At 49.4% G+C, this 16,808-nt stretch overlaps 1 protein-coding gene across 1 annotated transcript in view; it reads left to right on the top strand.

Annotated features, from left to right (window-relative positions):
- The window catches only part of LOC140409441 (disintegrin and metalloproteinase domain-containing protein 12-like), a 587,674-nt gene that overhangs the window by 62,302 nt on the left and 508,564 nt on the right, over positions 1 to 16,808 (top strand). Inside the window, exon 8 of the mRNA XM_072497874.1 lies at positions 9,071 to 9,142. Coding sequence (XP_072353975.1) covers positions 9,071 to 9,142 — 72 coding nt within the window. The remainder of the gene's footprint in view (positions 1 to 9,070; positions 9,143 to 16,808) is intronic.

The raw sequence follows: 16,808 nt of genomic DNA, 5'->3' as shown, positions 1-16,808 counted from the left end.
ACAGAGAGTGCTCCTCCTCCTCCGAACGGCTCCCGAAATTAGGCCCGAAGAAAGAGAGAGAACAAAGCAGTAGGGGAAAAGCACCTTCTCCCACTCTGCACCGAATTATCTCACTGCACCAAATTACCAAGTTTCAAATTCTCACTCAGGCTGTGTCTCTTTGACCTGTGCAACGCTGGGTTGTCTCACCGGCAGGACAGACCCAGCAGAGGTGGCGGCACAGTGGTATACAGTCGGGAGGCAGTTGCCCTGGGAGTCCTGAACATCGACTCTGGACTCTATGGACCTCATAGCATCAGGTTAAACATGGGCCAGGAAACCTCCTGCTGATTACCACGTACCATCCACCATCAGCTGATGAATCAGTTCTCCTCCATGTTGAACATCACGTGGAGGAAGCACTGAGGGTGGCACGGGCACAGAAGATGCTCTGGGTGGCGGATTTCAATGTCCATCAAGAGTGGCTCGGTCGTACCACCACAGACCGAGCTGGCCGGGTCCTAAAGGACAGAGCTGCTAGGCTGGGACTGCAGCAGGTGGTGAGGGAACCAACAAGAGGGAAAAACATACTTTTTTAAAAAAATGTATTAATCTTTATTGTCATAAGTAGGCTTACATTAACACTGCAATGAAGGTACCTTGAAAAGCCCTTAACTTGGACTCATCCTCAGCAACCTGCCTGCTGCAGATACATCTGTCCGTGACGGTATCGGAAGAAATGACCACCGCACAGTCCTTGTGGAGACAAAGTCCCATCTTCACATTGAGGATACCCTCCATCGTGTTGTGTGGCATTGCCACCGTGCTAAATTGGGCTTCCATCATAAAGTCAGAAGTGGGGATGTTTGCGGATGATTGCACAATGTTCAGCACCATTCACAACTCCTCAGATAATGAAGCAGTCCCTGTCCAAATGCAGCAAGACCCGGACAATATCCAGGCTCGGGCTGACAATGGAGAAGTCAGATTCGTGCCACACAAGTGCCAGGCAATGACCATCTCCTGCAAGAGAGGATCTAACCATTGCCCCTTGACATTCAACGTCATTACCATTGCTGAATCCCCCACAGTCAACATCCTGGGGGTTACCATTGATCAGAAATTGAACTGAACCCAGCCACATTAATACTGTGGCTACCAGGGCAGGTCAGAGACTAGGAAGCTTCTGGCGAGTAACTCACCCCCTGACCCCCCCAAAGCCTGTCCACAAGGCGTAAGTCAGGAGTGTAATGGAATACTCCCCATTTGCCTGGATGAGTGCAGCTCCAACAACACTCAAGAATCTCAACACATCGAGGTACACCTGGACCTCGGAGCTCCCAACCCGGCCTAACTATCGACGCCAGCCCCCGGATCGCCTTGCCCCGTCCCCGGAGCTCCCGACCCGACTCCCGACGGCAAGACCCGGCCCAACGCGACCCCCAGAGACCCACCCAGCGACCCGATCCGGAGAGGCCCGCCCAACAACCCGACCTACCTGGTGATGGAAGAAAGAAAAATCACCGGGCGGACCGCACGGCATCATCAGGCAAAGCGAAGGGTGGAGGGGTGTGCATCCTCATCAACTTCTCCTGGTGCTTGGATGTAGCGACCCTGGCGACCTACTGCTCCCCAGACCTGGAATACCTGACCGTGAAGTGCCGCCCATACTATCTTCCACGTGAGTTCACTTCAGCCATTATCACAGCGGTCTACATCCCACCCCAGGCAGAAGTGTGGAAGGCGCTGGACGAACTGTACACAATTATAAACAACTACGAAACAGAACACCCGGAGGCCTTGTTCATCATGGCCGGTCCTACCAGGGGCGACAACACTCTTGACCACTGCTACTCAAAAATCAAGGGCACCTACCGTTCCATCCCCCGACCGCACTTTGGGAAATCAGACCATAAGACGGTGCTCCTTCTCCCGGCAGACAAGCAGAAACTCAAGCGGGAGAATCCAGCTAAGAAGGTTGTGCAGTGCTGGTCCGAGGAGACAGAAGAGCTCTTATGTGACTGCTTAGAGACAGTGGACAGGTCCATATTTAAGAACTCAGCGACCAACTTAAATGAGTATGCCACCACCGTCACAGACTTCATCAGCAAATGTGTGGACGACTGCGTGCCAAAGAAAGCAGTACGTACGTTCCCCAACCGGAAACCATGGCTCAATCGCGAGATTGACTCCCTACTGAAGGACAGATCTGAGGCGTTCAAGACAGACGATCCTGACCTATACAAGAAATCCAGGTACGACCTCCGCAAAGCCATCCGAGATGCCAAGAGAGAATATCAAACCAAGCTAGAGTCACAGACAGACTCTCGGCGGTTGTGGCAAGGACTAAACAACATAACGGGCGACGAAGCAAAGTCGAACAGTATCTCTGGCAGCAGCGCACCCCGCCCCAATAAACTCAATGCATTTTATGCTTGGTTTGAGCAGGTAGCCAACAATCCGATGTCGAGTGCCCCAGCAGCCCATAATTCACCCATACCCACCATCACAGCTCCGAAGTCAGATCGGCCTTCCTGAAAGTGAACCCTCGGAAAGCGACGGGCCCGGATAGGATCCCTGGTCGTGCACTCAGAGCCTGCATGGACCAGCTGGCAGAGGTATTTGCGGACATCTTTAACCTATCCCTACTCCACTCCGAGGTTCCCACCTGCTTCAAGAAGACCACCATCATACCGGTACCAAAGAAGAACCAGGCAACGTGCCTCAATGACTACCGTCCAGTGGCCTGACTTCAGTCATAATGAAGTGCTTCGAGAGGTTGATCATGAAGCGCATTACCTCCATACTCCAGAACGCCTTGATCCACTGCAATTCGCATACCTCTGCAACCGGTCCACATCAGATGCCATTCTCTGGCCCTACACATCCCGAGAGCATCTCGAAAACAAGGACTCCGACGTCAGACTCCTATCTATTGACTACAGCTCCGCCTTCAACACCATAATCCCAGCCAAGCTCATATCAAAGCTCCAAAACCGAGGACTTGGCTCCCCACTCTGCAACTGGACCCTCGATTTTCTGACCAACAGACCACAATCAGTAAGAAGGAACAACAACACCTCCTCCACAATAGTCCTCAACACCGGGGCCCCGCAAGGCTGCGTACTACTCCCTGTACACACATGACTGCGTGGCAAAATTTGGTTCCAACTCCATCTACAAGTTTGCTGACGATACGACCATAGTGGGTCAGATCTCGAATAACGACGAGTCAGAATACAGGCGGGAGATAGAGAACCTAGTGGAGTGGTGTAGCGACAACAATCTCTCCCTCAATGCCAGCAAAACTAAAGAGCTGGTCATTGACTTCAGGAAGCAAAGTACTGTACACACTCCTGTCAGCATCAACAGGGCCGAGGTGGAGATGGTTAGCAGTTTCAAATTCCTAGGGGTGCACATCTCCAAAAATCTGTCCTGGTCCACCCACGTCGACGATACCACCAAGAAAGCACAACAGCGCCTATACTTCCTCAGGAAACTGAGGACATTCGGCATGTCCACATTAACCCTTACCAACTTTTACAGATCAGAAAGCATCCTATCGGGCTGCATCACAGCCTGGTATGGCAACTGCTCGGCCCAGGACCGCAAGAAACTTCAGAGAGTCGTGAACACCGCCCAGTCCATCACTCGAACCTGCCTCCCATCCATTGACTCCATCTACACCTCCCGCTGCCTGGGGAAAGTGGGCAGTATAATCAAAGATCCCTCCCAGCCGGCTTACTCACTCTTCCAACTTCTTCCATCGGGCAGGAGATACAGAAGTCTGAGAACACGCACGAACAGACTCAAAAACAGCTTTTTCCCCACTGTCACCAGACTCCTAAATGACCCTCTTATGGACTGACCTCATTAACACTACACCCTGTATGCTTCATCCGATGCCAGTGTTATGTAGTTACATTGTGTATCTTGTGTTGCCCTATTATGTATTTTCTTTTATTTCCTTTTCATGTATTTAATGATCTGTTGAGCTGCTCGCAGAAAAATACTCTTCACTGTACCTTGGTACACGTGACAATAAACAAATCCAATCCAATCCAATCCAATCCATCCAGGACAAAGGAGCCGGCTTGATTGCTCCCCTTCCACAAACATTCAATCCCTCCACCACCGACGAACAGTGGCAGCCGTGTCGTCTACAAGTTGCACTGCAACAACTCACCAAGGTTCCTTAGACAGCACCTTCCAAACCCACGACCACTACCATCTAGAAGGACAAGAGCAGCAGATACCTGGGAACCCCACCACCTGGAGGTTCCCCTCCAAGTCACTCACCACCCTGACTTGGAAATGTATCGCCGTTCCTTCACTGTCGCTGGGTCAGCCTTGTAACTCTCTCCGTAACAGCACAGTGGGTGTACCTGCACCTCAGGGACTGCAGCGCTTCAAAAAGGCAACTCACCACCATCTTCTGAAGGGCAATTAGAGCTGGGCAATAAATGCTGGCTTAACCAGCAACGCCCACATCCCATAAATGAATTTTAAAAAATGATTTTGAACTCAAGACTGGCCATCCATGAGCCACTGTGGGCCATCAGCAGCAGCAGAATTGTATTCACCACAATCTGTAACCTCCTGGCCCGGCAGATCCCCCACTCTACCATTACCGCCCGGCCAGGGGACCAACCCTGGCTCAATGAAGAGTGCAGGAGAGCGTGCCAGCGGCAACACCAGGCAGACCGAACAATGAGGTGTCGACCTGGAGAAGTTACAACACAGGAATACTTGTGCCAAACAGGGTAAGCAGCGAGTGATAGACAGCTAAGCGATTCCACAATAATCGCATCTAAGCTCTGCAGTCCTGCCACATCCAGCAGTGAATGGTGGTGGACACTTAAACAATTCACTGGAGGAGGAGGCCCCACAAATATCCCCATCCTCAATGATGGAGGAGCCCAGCACATCTGTGCAAAAGACAAGGCTGAGGCATTCGCAAGAATCTTCAGCCAGAAGTGCCGAGTTGATGATCCATCTCGGTCTCCTCCAGAGGCCTTAGAAGTCTCCAGCCAACACGATTCACTCCACGTGGTATCAAGAAACGGCTGAAGGAGCAGCACGGTGGCGCAGTGGGTTAGCCCTGCTGCCTCACGGCGCCGCGGTCCAAGGTTCGATCCCGGCTCTGGGTCACTGTCCGAGTGGAGTTTGCACATTCTCCCCGTGTTTACGTGGGTTTCGCCCCCACAACCCAAAGATGTGCAGGCTTGGTGGATTGGCCACGCTAAATTGCCCCTTAATTGGAAAAAATGAATTGGGTACTCTAAAATTCAAAAATAAAAAATGAAACGGCTGAAGGCACTGGATACTGCAAAGGCTGTGGGCCCAGACAATATCCCGGCAATAGTACTGATGACTTGTGCTCCAGCCTTGCCGCACCCCTAGCCCAGCTGTTCCAGTACAGTTACAACACTGGCAGCTACCCGGCAATGGGGAAAATTGCCCAGGTGTGTCCTGTACACAAGAAACAGGACAAATCCAACCCAGCCCATTTCCACCCTATCAGTCTACTCTCAATCATCAGCAAAATGATGAAAGGAGTCATCAACAGTGCTATCAAGCAGCACTTACTCAGCAATAACCTGTTCACGGACACTCAGTGTTCCGCCAGGGTCACTTATTACCGGCTTGGTTCAAACATGGACAAAAAAGCTGAATGCCAGAGGTGAGGTGAGAGTGACTGCCCTTGACACCAAGGCAGCATTTGACCGAGTGTGGCACCAAGGAGCCCGAGCTAAACTGAAGTCAATGGGAATCGGGGGAAACTCTCCGCTGGTTGGAGTCAGACCCGGCACAAAGGAAGCTGTTGTGGTGGTTGGAGGTCAATCATCTCAGCTCCAGGACATCACTGCAGGAGTTCCTCAGGGTCGTGTCCTAGGCCCAGCCATCTTCAGCTGCTTCATCAATCACCTGCCTTCCATCCTAACGTCTTTTTAAAAAAAAAAAATGTATTATTGCAATTCTGGACTTTAGGTAAGGAAATCTGCGCCCTTACCCGGCCTGGCCTACATGTGATTCCAGACCCACAGCAATGTGGTTGACATCTGTCCCCTCAAGGGCAATTAGGGATGGGCACAGCCTGTGACACCCACATAATACATTTTATTATTATAAATCTAAATCTAAAATCTGATCCCTGGGGGACCCCACTGGACACGGGCATATAATCAGAAAAACACCCTCGACCATTGCCATCTGTTTCTCGCCACTCGGGAAATTTTGGATCTGATGTACCCCTGCACATGTGTGGTGTGCACCAGAAACTGCCTCAGGAGCTTCTTCACTATAACGCCCAACCGAGGTGAGTGTCTCTGGGATGGTGGAAGGTGTTGGAAGCAATTGTGACGGAAAGTCGGTGTCTTCCCCGGACAGTTGCTCCGGGGTGTTGCGGGCTGGCGTTTGGAAGCTCGCGTCGCTGTCCGATCCTGCCTCAATGTTCGATGTGTCCTGGGGTTGTGGTGAGGGGCACCAGAAGGGTCTGCCTCGGCATCAGGTGTTCATGCAAGACAAAAGATATGATACATGGTTAGAACATAGAACATAGAACATAGAAAATACAGCACAGAACAGGCCCTTCGGCCCACGATGTTGTGCCGAACCTTTGTCCTAGATTAATCATAGATTATCATTGAATTTACAGTGCAGAAGGAGGCCATTCGGCCCTTTGAGTCTGCACCGGCTCTTGGAAAGAGCACCATACCCAAACTCAACACCTCCACCCAACACCAAGGGCAATTTGGACGTTAAGGGCAATTTATCATTGGCCAATTCACCTAACCCGCACATCTTTGGACTGTGGGAAGAAACCGGAGCACCCGGAGGAAACCCACGCAGACACGGGGAGGACGTGCAGACTCCGCACAGACAATGACCCAAGCCGGAATCGAACGTGGGACCATGGAGCTGTGAAGCAATTGCGCTATCCACAATGCTACCATGCTACCCTTAAGAACAAATAAATCTACACTATATCATTTTACCGTCATCCATGTACCTATCCAATATCTGCTTGAATGTCCCTAATGTTTCCGACTCAACTACTTCCACAGGCAGTGCATTCCATGCCCCCACTACTCTCTGGGTAAAGAACCTACCTCTGATATCCCTCCTATATCTTCCACCTTTCACCTTAAATTTATGTCCCCTTGTAATGGTGTGTTCCACCCGGGGAAAAAGTCTCTGACTGTCTACTCTATCTATTCCCCTGATCATCTTATAAACCTCTATCAAGTCGCCCCTCATCCTTCTCCGCTCTAATGAGAAAAGGCCTAGCACCCTCAACCTTTCCTCGTAAGACCTACTCTCCATTCCAGGCAACATCCTGGTAAATCTTCTTTGCACCTTTTCCAGAGCTTCCACATCCTTCCTAAAATGAGGCGACCAGAACTGTACACAGTACTCCAAATGTGGCCTTACCAAAGTTTTGTACAGCTGCATCATCACCTCACGGCTCTTAAATTCAATCCCTCTGTTAATGAACGCGAGCACACCATAGGCCTTCTTCACAGCTCTATCCACTTGAGTGGCAACTTTCAAAGATGTATGAACATAGACCCCAAGATCTCTCTGCTCCTCCACATTGCCAAGAACTCTACCGTTAACCCTATATTCCGCATTCATATTTGTCCTTCCAAAATGGACAACCTCACACTTTTCAGGGTTAAACTCCATCTGCCACTTCTCAGCCCAGCTCTGCATCCTGTCTATGTCTCTTTGCAGCCGACAACAGCCCTCCTTACTATCCACAACTCCACCAATCTTCGTATCGTCTGCAAATTTACTGACCCACCCTTCAACTCCCTCATCCAAGTCATTAATGAAAATCACAAACAGCAGAGGACCCAGAACTGATCCCTGCGGTACGCCACTGGTAACTGGGATCATGGGTGAGGGTGGCGGAGGGGTAGTGTGGACGTGGCGGGGTACTGTTGTGGGGGTGTGGTCTGGATGTGGTGGGGTGGTGCCACTCATGCTGTAGGGACACCGCAACTCAGCTGGGCTCACTTGGTTCCCTGATGTCAACCTCCACCCCAGCAACTGCCTGCTCGCCTGCCCACCGACCAGGTTCAACAGCTGCTGCCGTGGGCCGCAGGTCTTGTGGGCCCCCTCCAGTCTTCTCCCTCTCTCTGCAGCTATGCGCTGACTTTCCTGGGGGGGCAGAAAATTCATAGCGTGAGGCAGTCGGCCATGAGCACCACAGGGCCTGGGCAGCTCGTGGCCTGTGTCTGCATGTTGTGCAGGGTGGGATTTGGTCACCCTCTGGGTGGGGTAGGGGGTGGGGGGGAAGTGGGCCGGGCGGGGGACTACGGCTGTGTGAAATGGGGATTGGTGCCAGGGACATGGTGCCAGTTATTCAGCCTGACCCCCCTGAGGAGGTTGTGCAGCTTTTTACGACAATGCTGGCTGGTCCTGGCGGTGGGTCCCATGGCCAGGGCCGGTGGGTGGCAGCCTCTTTCCCACCCTGGGGAACTGGGTGTCACTCCTCTCCTCCATGGCATCAAACAGAACCATCGGTTAAAAGAAGCGCTGCTCTTCGTGTTGCCATCTTGTCAGCTTGTCAGGCTCTCAATAGGCCAATCCCGGCATCGATGAATGGGACACTATCATGCACTGGAATTGCACTAGTTCCACGTGGCATCGGTGCTCGCCATCAACTGGTCCTGAATTGCTCTGGGACCGAGGCAGCCTTCGGGGTTGTAGGACATCAGCGATTCAGTCACGGCATCAGCACATAATCTCTCAGATGGAGAATTCCGGCCTTCAGTCTTGCCTTGTAGCACGTTCTGGGAGAGTCCACACCTCAATCCTTCTGCAGCAGAACGCATCTTGCCCCTGGCACGTGTGTTACCCTTATTCCCTAATCACTCTAGAATCGCCTCTGCCCAGTGTCTCAGCTATAGACCTAGCTTCTAAACTATCCTTCAAAGTATGTGCAGTGTTCGTATCTGATCTGGTGAGAATGAGTTTCCACTGACTCACAGCCTTTCTGCTTTATCTTCGACCATTGCCTAACCTGTTCACTTCCTTGGATGTCTGAAGGAGCATTAATAGAAGTTTTGATTTTGTCTTTCAGTATCAGAGTGCTTTTAACAGCAAACGAAAGGTGATCAGTCGACTGGCTAATGCTGCCAATTATGTGGATTTGGTAAGTATGAGAACAGATTGAAATAACTTCAACAATGATATTTTTCGTTATACTCATTCACCACAATGTGCAAAGTGAAGAATCTATACTGCAACAGAGGGAATGAGGGGGGAGCTCAGAAACGTATAACATTCTAACTGAACTAGACAGGGCAGATGCAGGAAGAATGTTCCCGATGGTTGGGGATGTCCAGAAGCAGAGGTCAAAGTCTGAGGATACGGGGGAGGCCATTTAGGACAGAGATGAGGACAAATTTGTTCACCCAGAGAGTGATGAAGCTAAGGAATTCATTACCACAGGAAGCAGTTGAGTACAAAACATGTTTTCAAGAGATCTTACAACACCAGATTAAAGTCCAACAGGGTTATTGGGAATCACTAGCTTTCGGAGCGCAGCTCCTTCATCAGGTGAGCGATTAGGTGAGTTCCACAACCACATATATTGACAAAGTCAATGAAGCAAGATGATACTTTGAATGTGAGATAGGGGTTTATGAGGGGTAAAGAGTGCAGTGAGTTAGGGGTTTCTGAGGGGTAAAGAGTGCAGTGAGATAGGGGTTTATGAGGGGTAAAGAGTGCAGTGAGAGAGGGGTTTATGAGGAGTAAAGAGTGCAGTGAGATAGGGGTTTATGAGGGGTAAAGAGTGCAGTGAGATAGTGGTTTATGAGGGGTAAAGAGTGCAGTGAGACGGGTTTATGAGGGGTAAAGAGTGCAGTGAGATAGGGGTTTATGAGGAGTAAAGAGTGCAGTGAGATAGGGGTTTATGAGGGGTAAAGAGTGCAGTGAGATAGTGGTTTATGAGGGGTAAAGAGTGCAGTGAGACGGGTTTATGAGGGGTAAAGAGTGCAGTGAGATAGGGGTTGATGAGGGGTAAAGAGTGCAGTGAGATAGGGGTTGATGAGGGGTAAAGAGTGCAGTGTGATAGGGGTTGATGAGGGGTAAAGAGTGCAGTGTAATAGGGGTTTATGAGGGGTAAAGAGTGCAGTGAGACGGGTTTATGAGGGGTAAAGTGTGCAGTGAGATAGGGGTTGATGAGGTAAAGAGTGCAGTGTGATAGGGGTTTATGAGGGGTAAAGAGTGCAGTGCGATAGGGGTTGATGAGGTAAAGAGTGCCGTGTGATAGGGGTTTATGAGGGGTAAAGAGTGCAGTGTGATAGGGGTTTATGAGGGGTAAAGAGTGCAGTGAGATAGGGGTTTATGAGGGGTAAAGAGTGCAGAGTGATAGGGGTTTTTGAGGGGTAAAGAGTGCAGTGAGACGGGTTTATGAGGGGTAAAGTGTGCAGTGAGATAGGGGTTTATGAGGGGTAAAGAGTGCAGTTAGATAGGGGTTTATGAGGGGTAAAGAGTGCAGTGTGATAGGGGTTTATCAGAGGTAAAGAGTGCAGTGAGATAGAGGTTTATGAGGGGTAAAGAGTGCAGTGTGATAGGGGTTTATCAGAGGTAAAGAGTGCAGTGAGATAGGGGTTTATGAGGGGTAAAGAGTGCAGTGTGATAGGGGTTTATGAGGGGTAAAGAGTGCAGTGTGATAGGGGTTTATGAGGGGTAAAGAGTGCAGTGTGATAGGGGTTTATGAGGGGTAAAGAGTGCAGTGTGATAGGGGTTTATGAGGGGTAAAGAGTGCAGTGAGATAGGGGTTATGAGGGGTAAAGAGTGCAGTGAGATAGGGGTTTATGAGGGGTAAAGAGTGCACTGTGATAGGCGTTTATGAGGGGTAAAGAGTGCAGTGAGATAGGGGTTTATCAGAGGTAAAGAGTGCAGTGAGATAGGGGTTTATGAGGGGTAAAGAGTGCAGTGAGACGGGTTTATGAGGGGTAAAGAGTGCAGTGTGATAGGGGTTTCTGAGGGGTAAAGAGTGCAGTGAGATATGGGTTTATGAGGGGTAAAGAGTGCAGTGAGATAGGGGTTTATGAGGGGTAAAGAGTGCAGTGAGATAGGGATTTATGAGGGGTAAAGAGTGCAGTGAGATAGGGGTTTATGAGGGGTAAAGAGTGCAGAGAGATCGGGGTTTCTGAGGGGTAAAGAGTGCAGTGTGATAGGGGTTTATGAGGGGTAAAGAGTGCAGTGAGATAGGGGTTTATGAGGGGTAAAGAGTGCAGTGAGATAGGGGTTGATGAGGGGTAAAGAGTGCAGTGTAATAGGGGTTGATGAAGGGTAAAGAGTGCAGTGAGATAGGGGTTTATGAGGGGTAAAGAGTGCAGTGAGATAGGGGTTTATGAGGGGTAAAGAGTGCAGTGAGATAGGGGTTGATGAGGGGTAAAGAGTGCAGTGAGACGGGTTGATGAGGGGTAAAGAGTGCAGTGTGATAGGGGTTTATGAGGGGTAAAGAGTGCAGTGAGACGGGTTCATGAGGGGTAAAGAGTGCAGTGAGATAGGGGTTTATGAGGGGTAAAGAGTGCAGTGAGATAGGGGTTGATGAAGGGTAAAGAGTGCAGTGAGATAGGGGTTTATGAGGGGTAAAGAGTGCAGTGAGATAGGGGTTGATGAGGGGTAAAGAGTGCAGTGAGACGGGTTTATGAGGGGTAAAGAGTGCAGTGTGATAGGGGTTTATGAGGGGTAAAGAGTGCAGTGAGACGGGTTTATGAGGGGTAAAGAGTGCAGTGAGATAGGGGTTTATGAGGGGTAAAGAGTGCAGTGAGATAGGGGTTTATGAGGGGTAAAGAGTGCAGTGAGAGAGGGGTTTATGAGGAGTAAAGAGTGCAGTGAGATAGGGGTTTATGAGGGGTAAAGAGTGCAGTGAGATAGTGGTTTATGAGGGGTAAAGAGTGCAGTGAGACGGGTTTATGAGGGGTAAAGAGTGCAGTGAGATAGGGGTTGATGAGGGGTAAAGAGTGCAGTGTGATAGGGGTTTATGAGGGGTAAAGAGTGCAGTGAGACGGGTTTATGAGGGGTAAAGTGTGCAGTGAGATAGGGGTTGATGAGGTAAAGAGTGCAGTGTGATAGGGGTTTATGAGGGGTAAAGAGTGCAGTGCGATAGGGGTTGATGAGGTAAAGAGTGCCGTGTGATAGGGGTTTATGAGGGGTAAAGAGTGCAGTGTGATAGGGGTTTATGAGGGGTAAAGAGTGCAGTGAGATAGGGGTTTATGAGGGGTAAAGAGTGCAGAGTGATAGGGGTTTTTGAGGGGTAAAGAGTGCAGTGAGACGGGTTTATGAGGGGTAAAGTGTGCAGTGAGATAGGGGTTTATGAGGGGTAAAGAGTGCAGTTAGATAGGGGTTTATGAGGGGTAAAGAGTGCAGTGTGATAGGGGTTTATCAGAGGTAAAGAGTGCAGTGAGATAGGGGTTTATGAGGGGTAAAGAGTGCAGTGTGATAGGGGTTTATCAGAGGTAAAGAGTGCAGTGAGATAGGGGTTTATGAGGGGTAAAGAGTGCAGTGTGATAGGGGTTTATGAGGGGTAAAGAGTGCAGTGTGATAGGGGTTTATGAGGGGTAAAGAGTGCAGTGTGATAGGGGTTTATGAGGGGTAAAGAGTGCAGTGTGATAGGGGTTTATGAGGGGTAAAGAGTGCAGTGAGATAGGGGTTATGAGGGGTAAAGAGTGCAGTGAGATAGGGGTTTATGAGGGGTAAAGAGTGCACTGTGATAGGCGTTTATGAGGGGTAAAGAGTGCAGTGAGATAGGGGTTTATCAGAGGTAAAGAGTGCAGTGAGATAGGGGTTTATGAGGGGTAAAGAGTGCAGTGAGACGGGTTTATGAGGGGTAAAGAGTGCAGTGTGATAGGGGTTTCTGAGGGGTAAAGAGTGCAGTGAGATATGGGTTTATGAGGGGTAAAGAGTGCAGTGAGATAGGGGTTTATGAGGGGTAAAGAGTGCAGTGAGATAGGGATTTATGAGGGGTAAAGAGTGCAGTGAGATAGGGGTTTATGAGGGGTAAAGAGTGCAGTGAGATCGGGGTTTCTGAGGGGTAAAGAGTGCAGTGTGATAGGGGTTTATGAGGGGTAAAGAGTGCAGTGAGATAGGGGTTTATGAGGGGTAAAGAGTGCAGTGAGATAGGGGTTGATGAGGGGTAAAGAGTGCAGTGTGATAGGGGTTGATGAAGGGTAAAGAGTGCAGTGAGATAGGGGTTTATGAGGGGTAAAGAGTACAGTGAGATAGGGGTTTATGAGGGGTAAAGAGTGCAGTGAGATAGGGGTTTATGAGGGGTAAAGAGTGCAGTGAGATAGGGGTTGATGAGGCGTAAAGAGTGCAGTGAGACGGGTTTATGAGTGGTAAAGAGTGCAGAGTGATAGGGGTTTCTGAGGGGTAAAGAGTGCAGTGAGATAGGGGTTTATGAGGGGTAAAGAGTGCAGTGAGAGAGGGGTTTATGAGGGGTAAAGAGTGCAGTGAGACGGGTTTATGAGGGGTAAAGAGTACAGTGAGATAGGGGTTTATGAGGGGTAAAGAGTGCAGTGAGATAGGGGTTTATCAGAGGTAAAGAGTGCAGTGAGATAGGGGTTTATGAGGGGTAAAGAGTGCAGTGTGATAGGGGTTGATGAAGGGTAAAGAGTGCAGTGAGATAGGGGTTTCTGAGGGGTAAAGAGTGCAGTGAGATAGGGGTTTCTGAGGGGTAAAGAGTGCAGTGAGATAGGGGTTTATGAGGGGTAAAGAGTACAGTGAGATAGGGGTTTATGAGGGGTAAAGAGTGCAGTGAGATAGGGGTTTATCAGAGGTAAGGAGTGCAGTGAGATAGGGGTTTATGAGGGGTAAAGCGTGCAGTGTGATAGGAGTTTATGAGGGGTAAAGAGTGCAGTGTGATAGGGGTTCATGAGGGGTAAAGAGTGCAGTGAGATAGGGGTTTCTGAGGGGTAAAGAGTGCAGTGTGATAGGGGTTTCTGAGGGGTAAAGAGTGCAGTGAGATAGGGGTTTATGAGGGGTAAAGAGTGCAGAGTGATAGGGGTTTATGAGGGGTAAAGAGTGCAGTGTGATAGGGGTCGATGAGGGGTAAAGAGTGCAGTGTGATAGGGGTTTATGAGGGGTAAAGAGTGCAGTGAGACGGGTTTATGAGGGGTAAAGAGTGCAGTGAGATAGGGGTTTATGAGGGGTAAAGAGTGCAGTGAGATAGGGGTTTATGAGGGGTAAAGAGTGCAGTGAGACGGGTTTATGAGGGGTAAAGAGTGCAGTGAGATAGGGGTTTCTGAGGGGTAAAGAGTGCAGTGAGATAGGGGTTTATGAGGGGTAAAGAGTGCAGTGAGAGACGGGTTTATGAGGGGTAAAGAGTGCAGTGAGACGGGTTTATGAGGGGTAAAGAGTGCAGAGTGATAGGGGTTTCTGAGGGGTAAAGAATGCAGTGAGATAGGGGTTTATGAGGGGTAAAGAGTGCAGTGAGATATGGGTTTCTGAGGGGTAAAGAGTGCAGTGAGATAGGGGTTTATGAGGGCTAAAGAGTGCACTGAGATAGGGGTTTATGAGGGGTAAAAAGTGCAGTGTGATAGGGGTTTATGAGGGGTAAAGAGTGCAGTGTGATAAGTGTTTATGAGGGGTAAAGAGTGCAGGGAGATAGGGGTTGATGAGGGGTAAAGAGTGCAGTGAGATAGGGGTTAATGAGGGGAAAAGAGTGCAGTGTGATAGGGGTTTATGAGGGGAAAAGAGTGCAGTGAGAGGGGTTTATGAGGGGTAAAGAGTGCAGTGTGATAGGGGTTTATGAGGGGTAAAGAGTGCAGTGAGATAGGGGTTTATGAGGGGTAAAGAGTGCAGTGAGATAGGGGTTGATGAGGGGTAAAGAGTGCAGTGAGATTGGGGTTTATGATGGGTAAAGAGTGCAGTGAGAGACGGGTTTATGAGGGGTAAAGAGTGCAGTGTGATGGGTTTATGAGGGGTAAAGAGTGCAGTGAGACGGGTTTATGAGGGATAAAGAGTGCAGTGTGATAGGGGTTTATGAGGGGTAAAGAGTGCAGTGAGATAGGGGTTTATGAGGGGTAAAGAGTGCAGTGTGATAAGGGTTTATGAGGGGTAAAGAGTGCAGTGAGATATGGGTTTATGAGGGGTAAAGAGTGCAGTGAGATAGGAGTTTATGAGGGGTAAAGAGTGCAGTGAGATAGGGGTTTATGAGGGGTAAAAAGTGCAGTGTGATAGGGGTTTATGAGGGGTAAAGAGTGCAGTGTGATAAGGGTTTATGAGGGATAAACAGTGCAGGGAGATAGGGGTTTATGAGGGGTAAAGAGTGCAGTGATAGGGGTTTCTGAGGGGTAAAGAGTGTAGTGAGATATGGGTTTATGAGGGGTAAAGAGTGCATTGAGATAGGGGTTTATGAGGGGTAAAGAGTGCAGTGAGATAGGGGTTTATGAGAGGTAAAGAGTGCAGTGAGATAGGAGTTTCTGAGGCGTAAAGTGCAGTGAGATAGGGGTTTATGAGGGGTAAAGAGTTCAGTGAGATAGGGGATTCTGAGGGGTAAAGAGTGCAGTAAGATAGGGGTTTCTGAGGGGTAAAGCGTGCAGTGAGATAGGGGTTTATGAGGGGTAAAGAGTGCAGTGAGATAGGGGTTGATGAGGGGTAAAGAGTGCAGTGAGAGAGGGGTTTATGAGGGGTAAAGAGTGCAGTGAGATAGGGGTTTATGAGGGGTAAAGAGTGCAGTGAGATAGGGGTTTCTGAGGGGTAAAGAGTGCAGTGAGATATGGGTTTATGAGGGGTAAAGAGTGCAGTGAGATAGGGGTTTATGAGGGGTAAAGAGTGCAGTGAGATAGGGGTTTATGAGGGGTGAAGAGTGCAGTGAGATAGGGGTTTATGAGGGGTAAAGAGCGCAGTGAGATAGGGGTTTCTGAGGGGTAAAGAGTGCAGTGAGATAGGGGTTTCTGAGGGGTAAAGAGTGCAGTGAGATAGGGGTTTATGAGGGGTAAAGAGTGCAGTGAGATAGTGGTTTATGAGGGTAAAGAGTGCAGTGAGATAGGGGTTTCTGAGGGGTAAAGAGTGCAGTGAGATAGGGGTTTATGAGGGGTAAAGAGTGCAGTGAGATAGGGGTTGATGAAGGGTAAAGAGTGTAGTGTGATAGGGGTTTATGAGGGGTAAAGAGTGCAGTGAGAACTGGGTTTATGAGGGGTAAAGAGTGCAGTGAGATAGGGGTTTATGAGGGGTAAAGAGTGCAGTGAGATAAGTGTTGATGAGGGGTAAAGAGTGCAGTGTGATAGGGGTTTTTGAGGGGTAAAGAGTGCAGTGAGATAGGGGTTTATGAGGGGTAAAGAGTGCAGTGAGATAGGGGTTTATGAGGGGTAAAGAGTGCAGTGAGATCGGGGTTTCTGAGGGGTAAAGAGTGCAGTGAGATAGGGGTTTATGAGGGGTAAAGAGTGCAGTGAGATAGGGGTTGATTAAGGGTAAAGAGTGCAGTGTGATAGGGGTTTATGAGGGGTAAAGAGTGCAGTGAGATAGGGGTTTATGAGCGCTAAAGAGTGCAGTGAGATAGGGGTTCATGAGGGGTAAAGAGTGCAGAGTGATAGGGGTTTCTGAGGGGTAAAGAGTGCAGTGAGATAGGGGTTTATGAGGGGTAAAGAGTGCAGTGAGAGAGGGGTTTATGAGGGGTAAAGAGTGCAGTGAGACGGGTTTATGAGGGGTAAAGAGTACAGTGAGATAGGGTTTTATGAGGGGTAAAGAGTGCAGTGAGATAGGGGTTTATCAGAGGTAAAGAGTGCAGTGAGATAGGGGTTTATGAGGGGTAAAGAGTGCAGTGTGATAGGGGTTGATGAAGGGTAAAGAGTGCAGTGAGA

The sequence above is a fragment of the Scyliorhinus torazame genome, chromosome 3 (genome assembly GCF_047496885.1).
Source record: "Scyliorhinus torazame isolate Kashiwa2021f chromosome 3, sScyTor2.1, whole genome shotgun sequence".
Lineage (NCBI taxonomy): Eukaryota > Metazoa > Chordata > Chondrichthyes > Carcharhiniformes > Scyliorhinidae > Scyliorhinus > Scyliorhinus torazame.
This window is presented reverse-complemented; position numbering and strand designations above follow the sequence as displayed.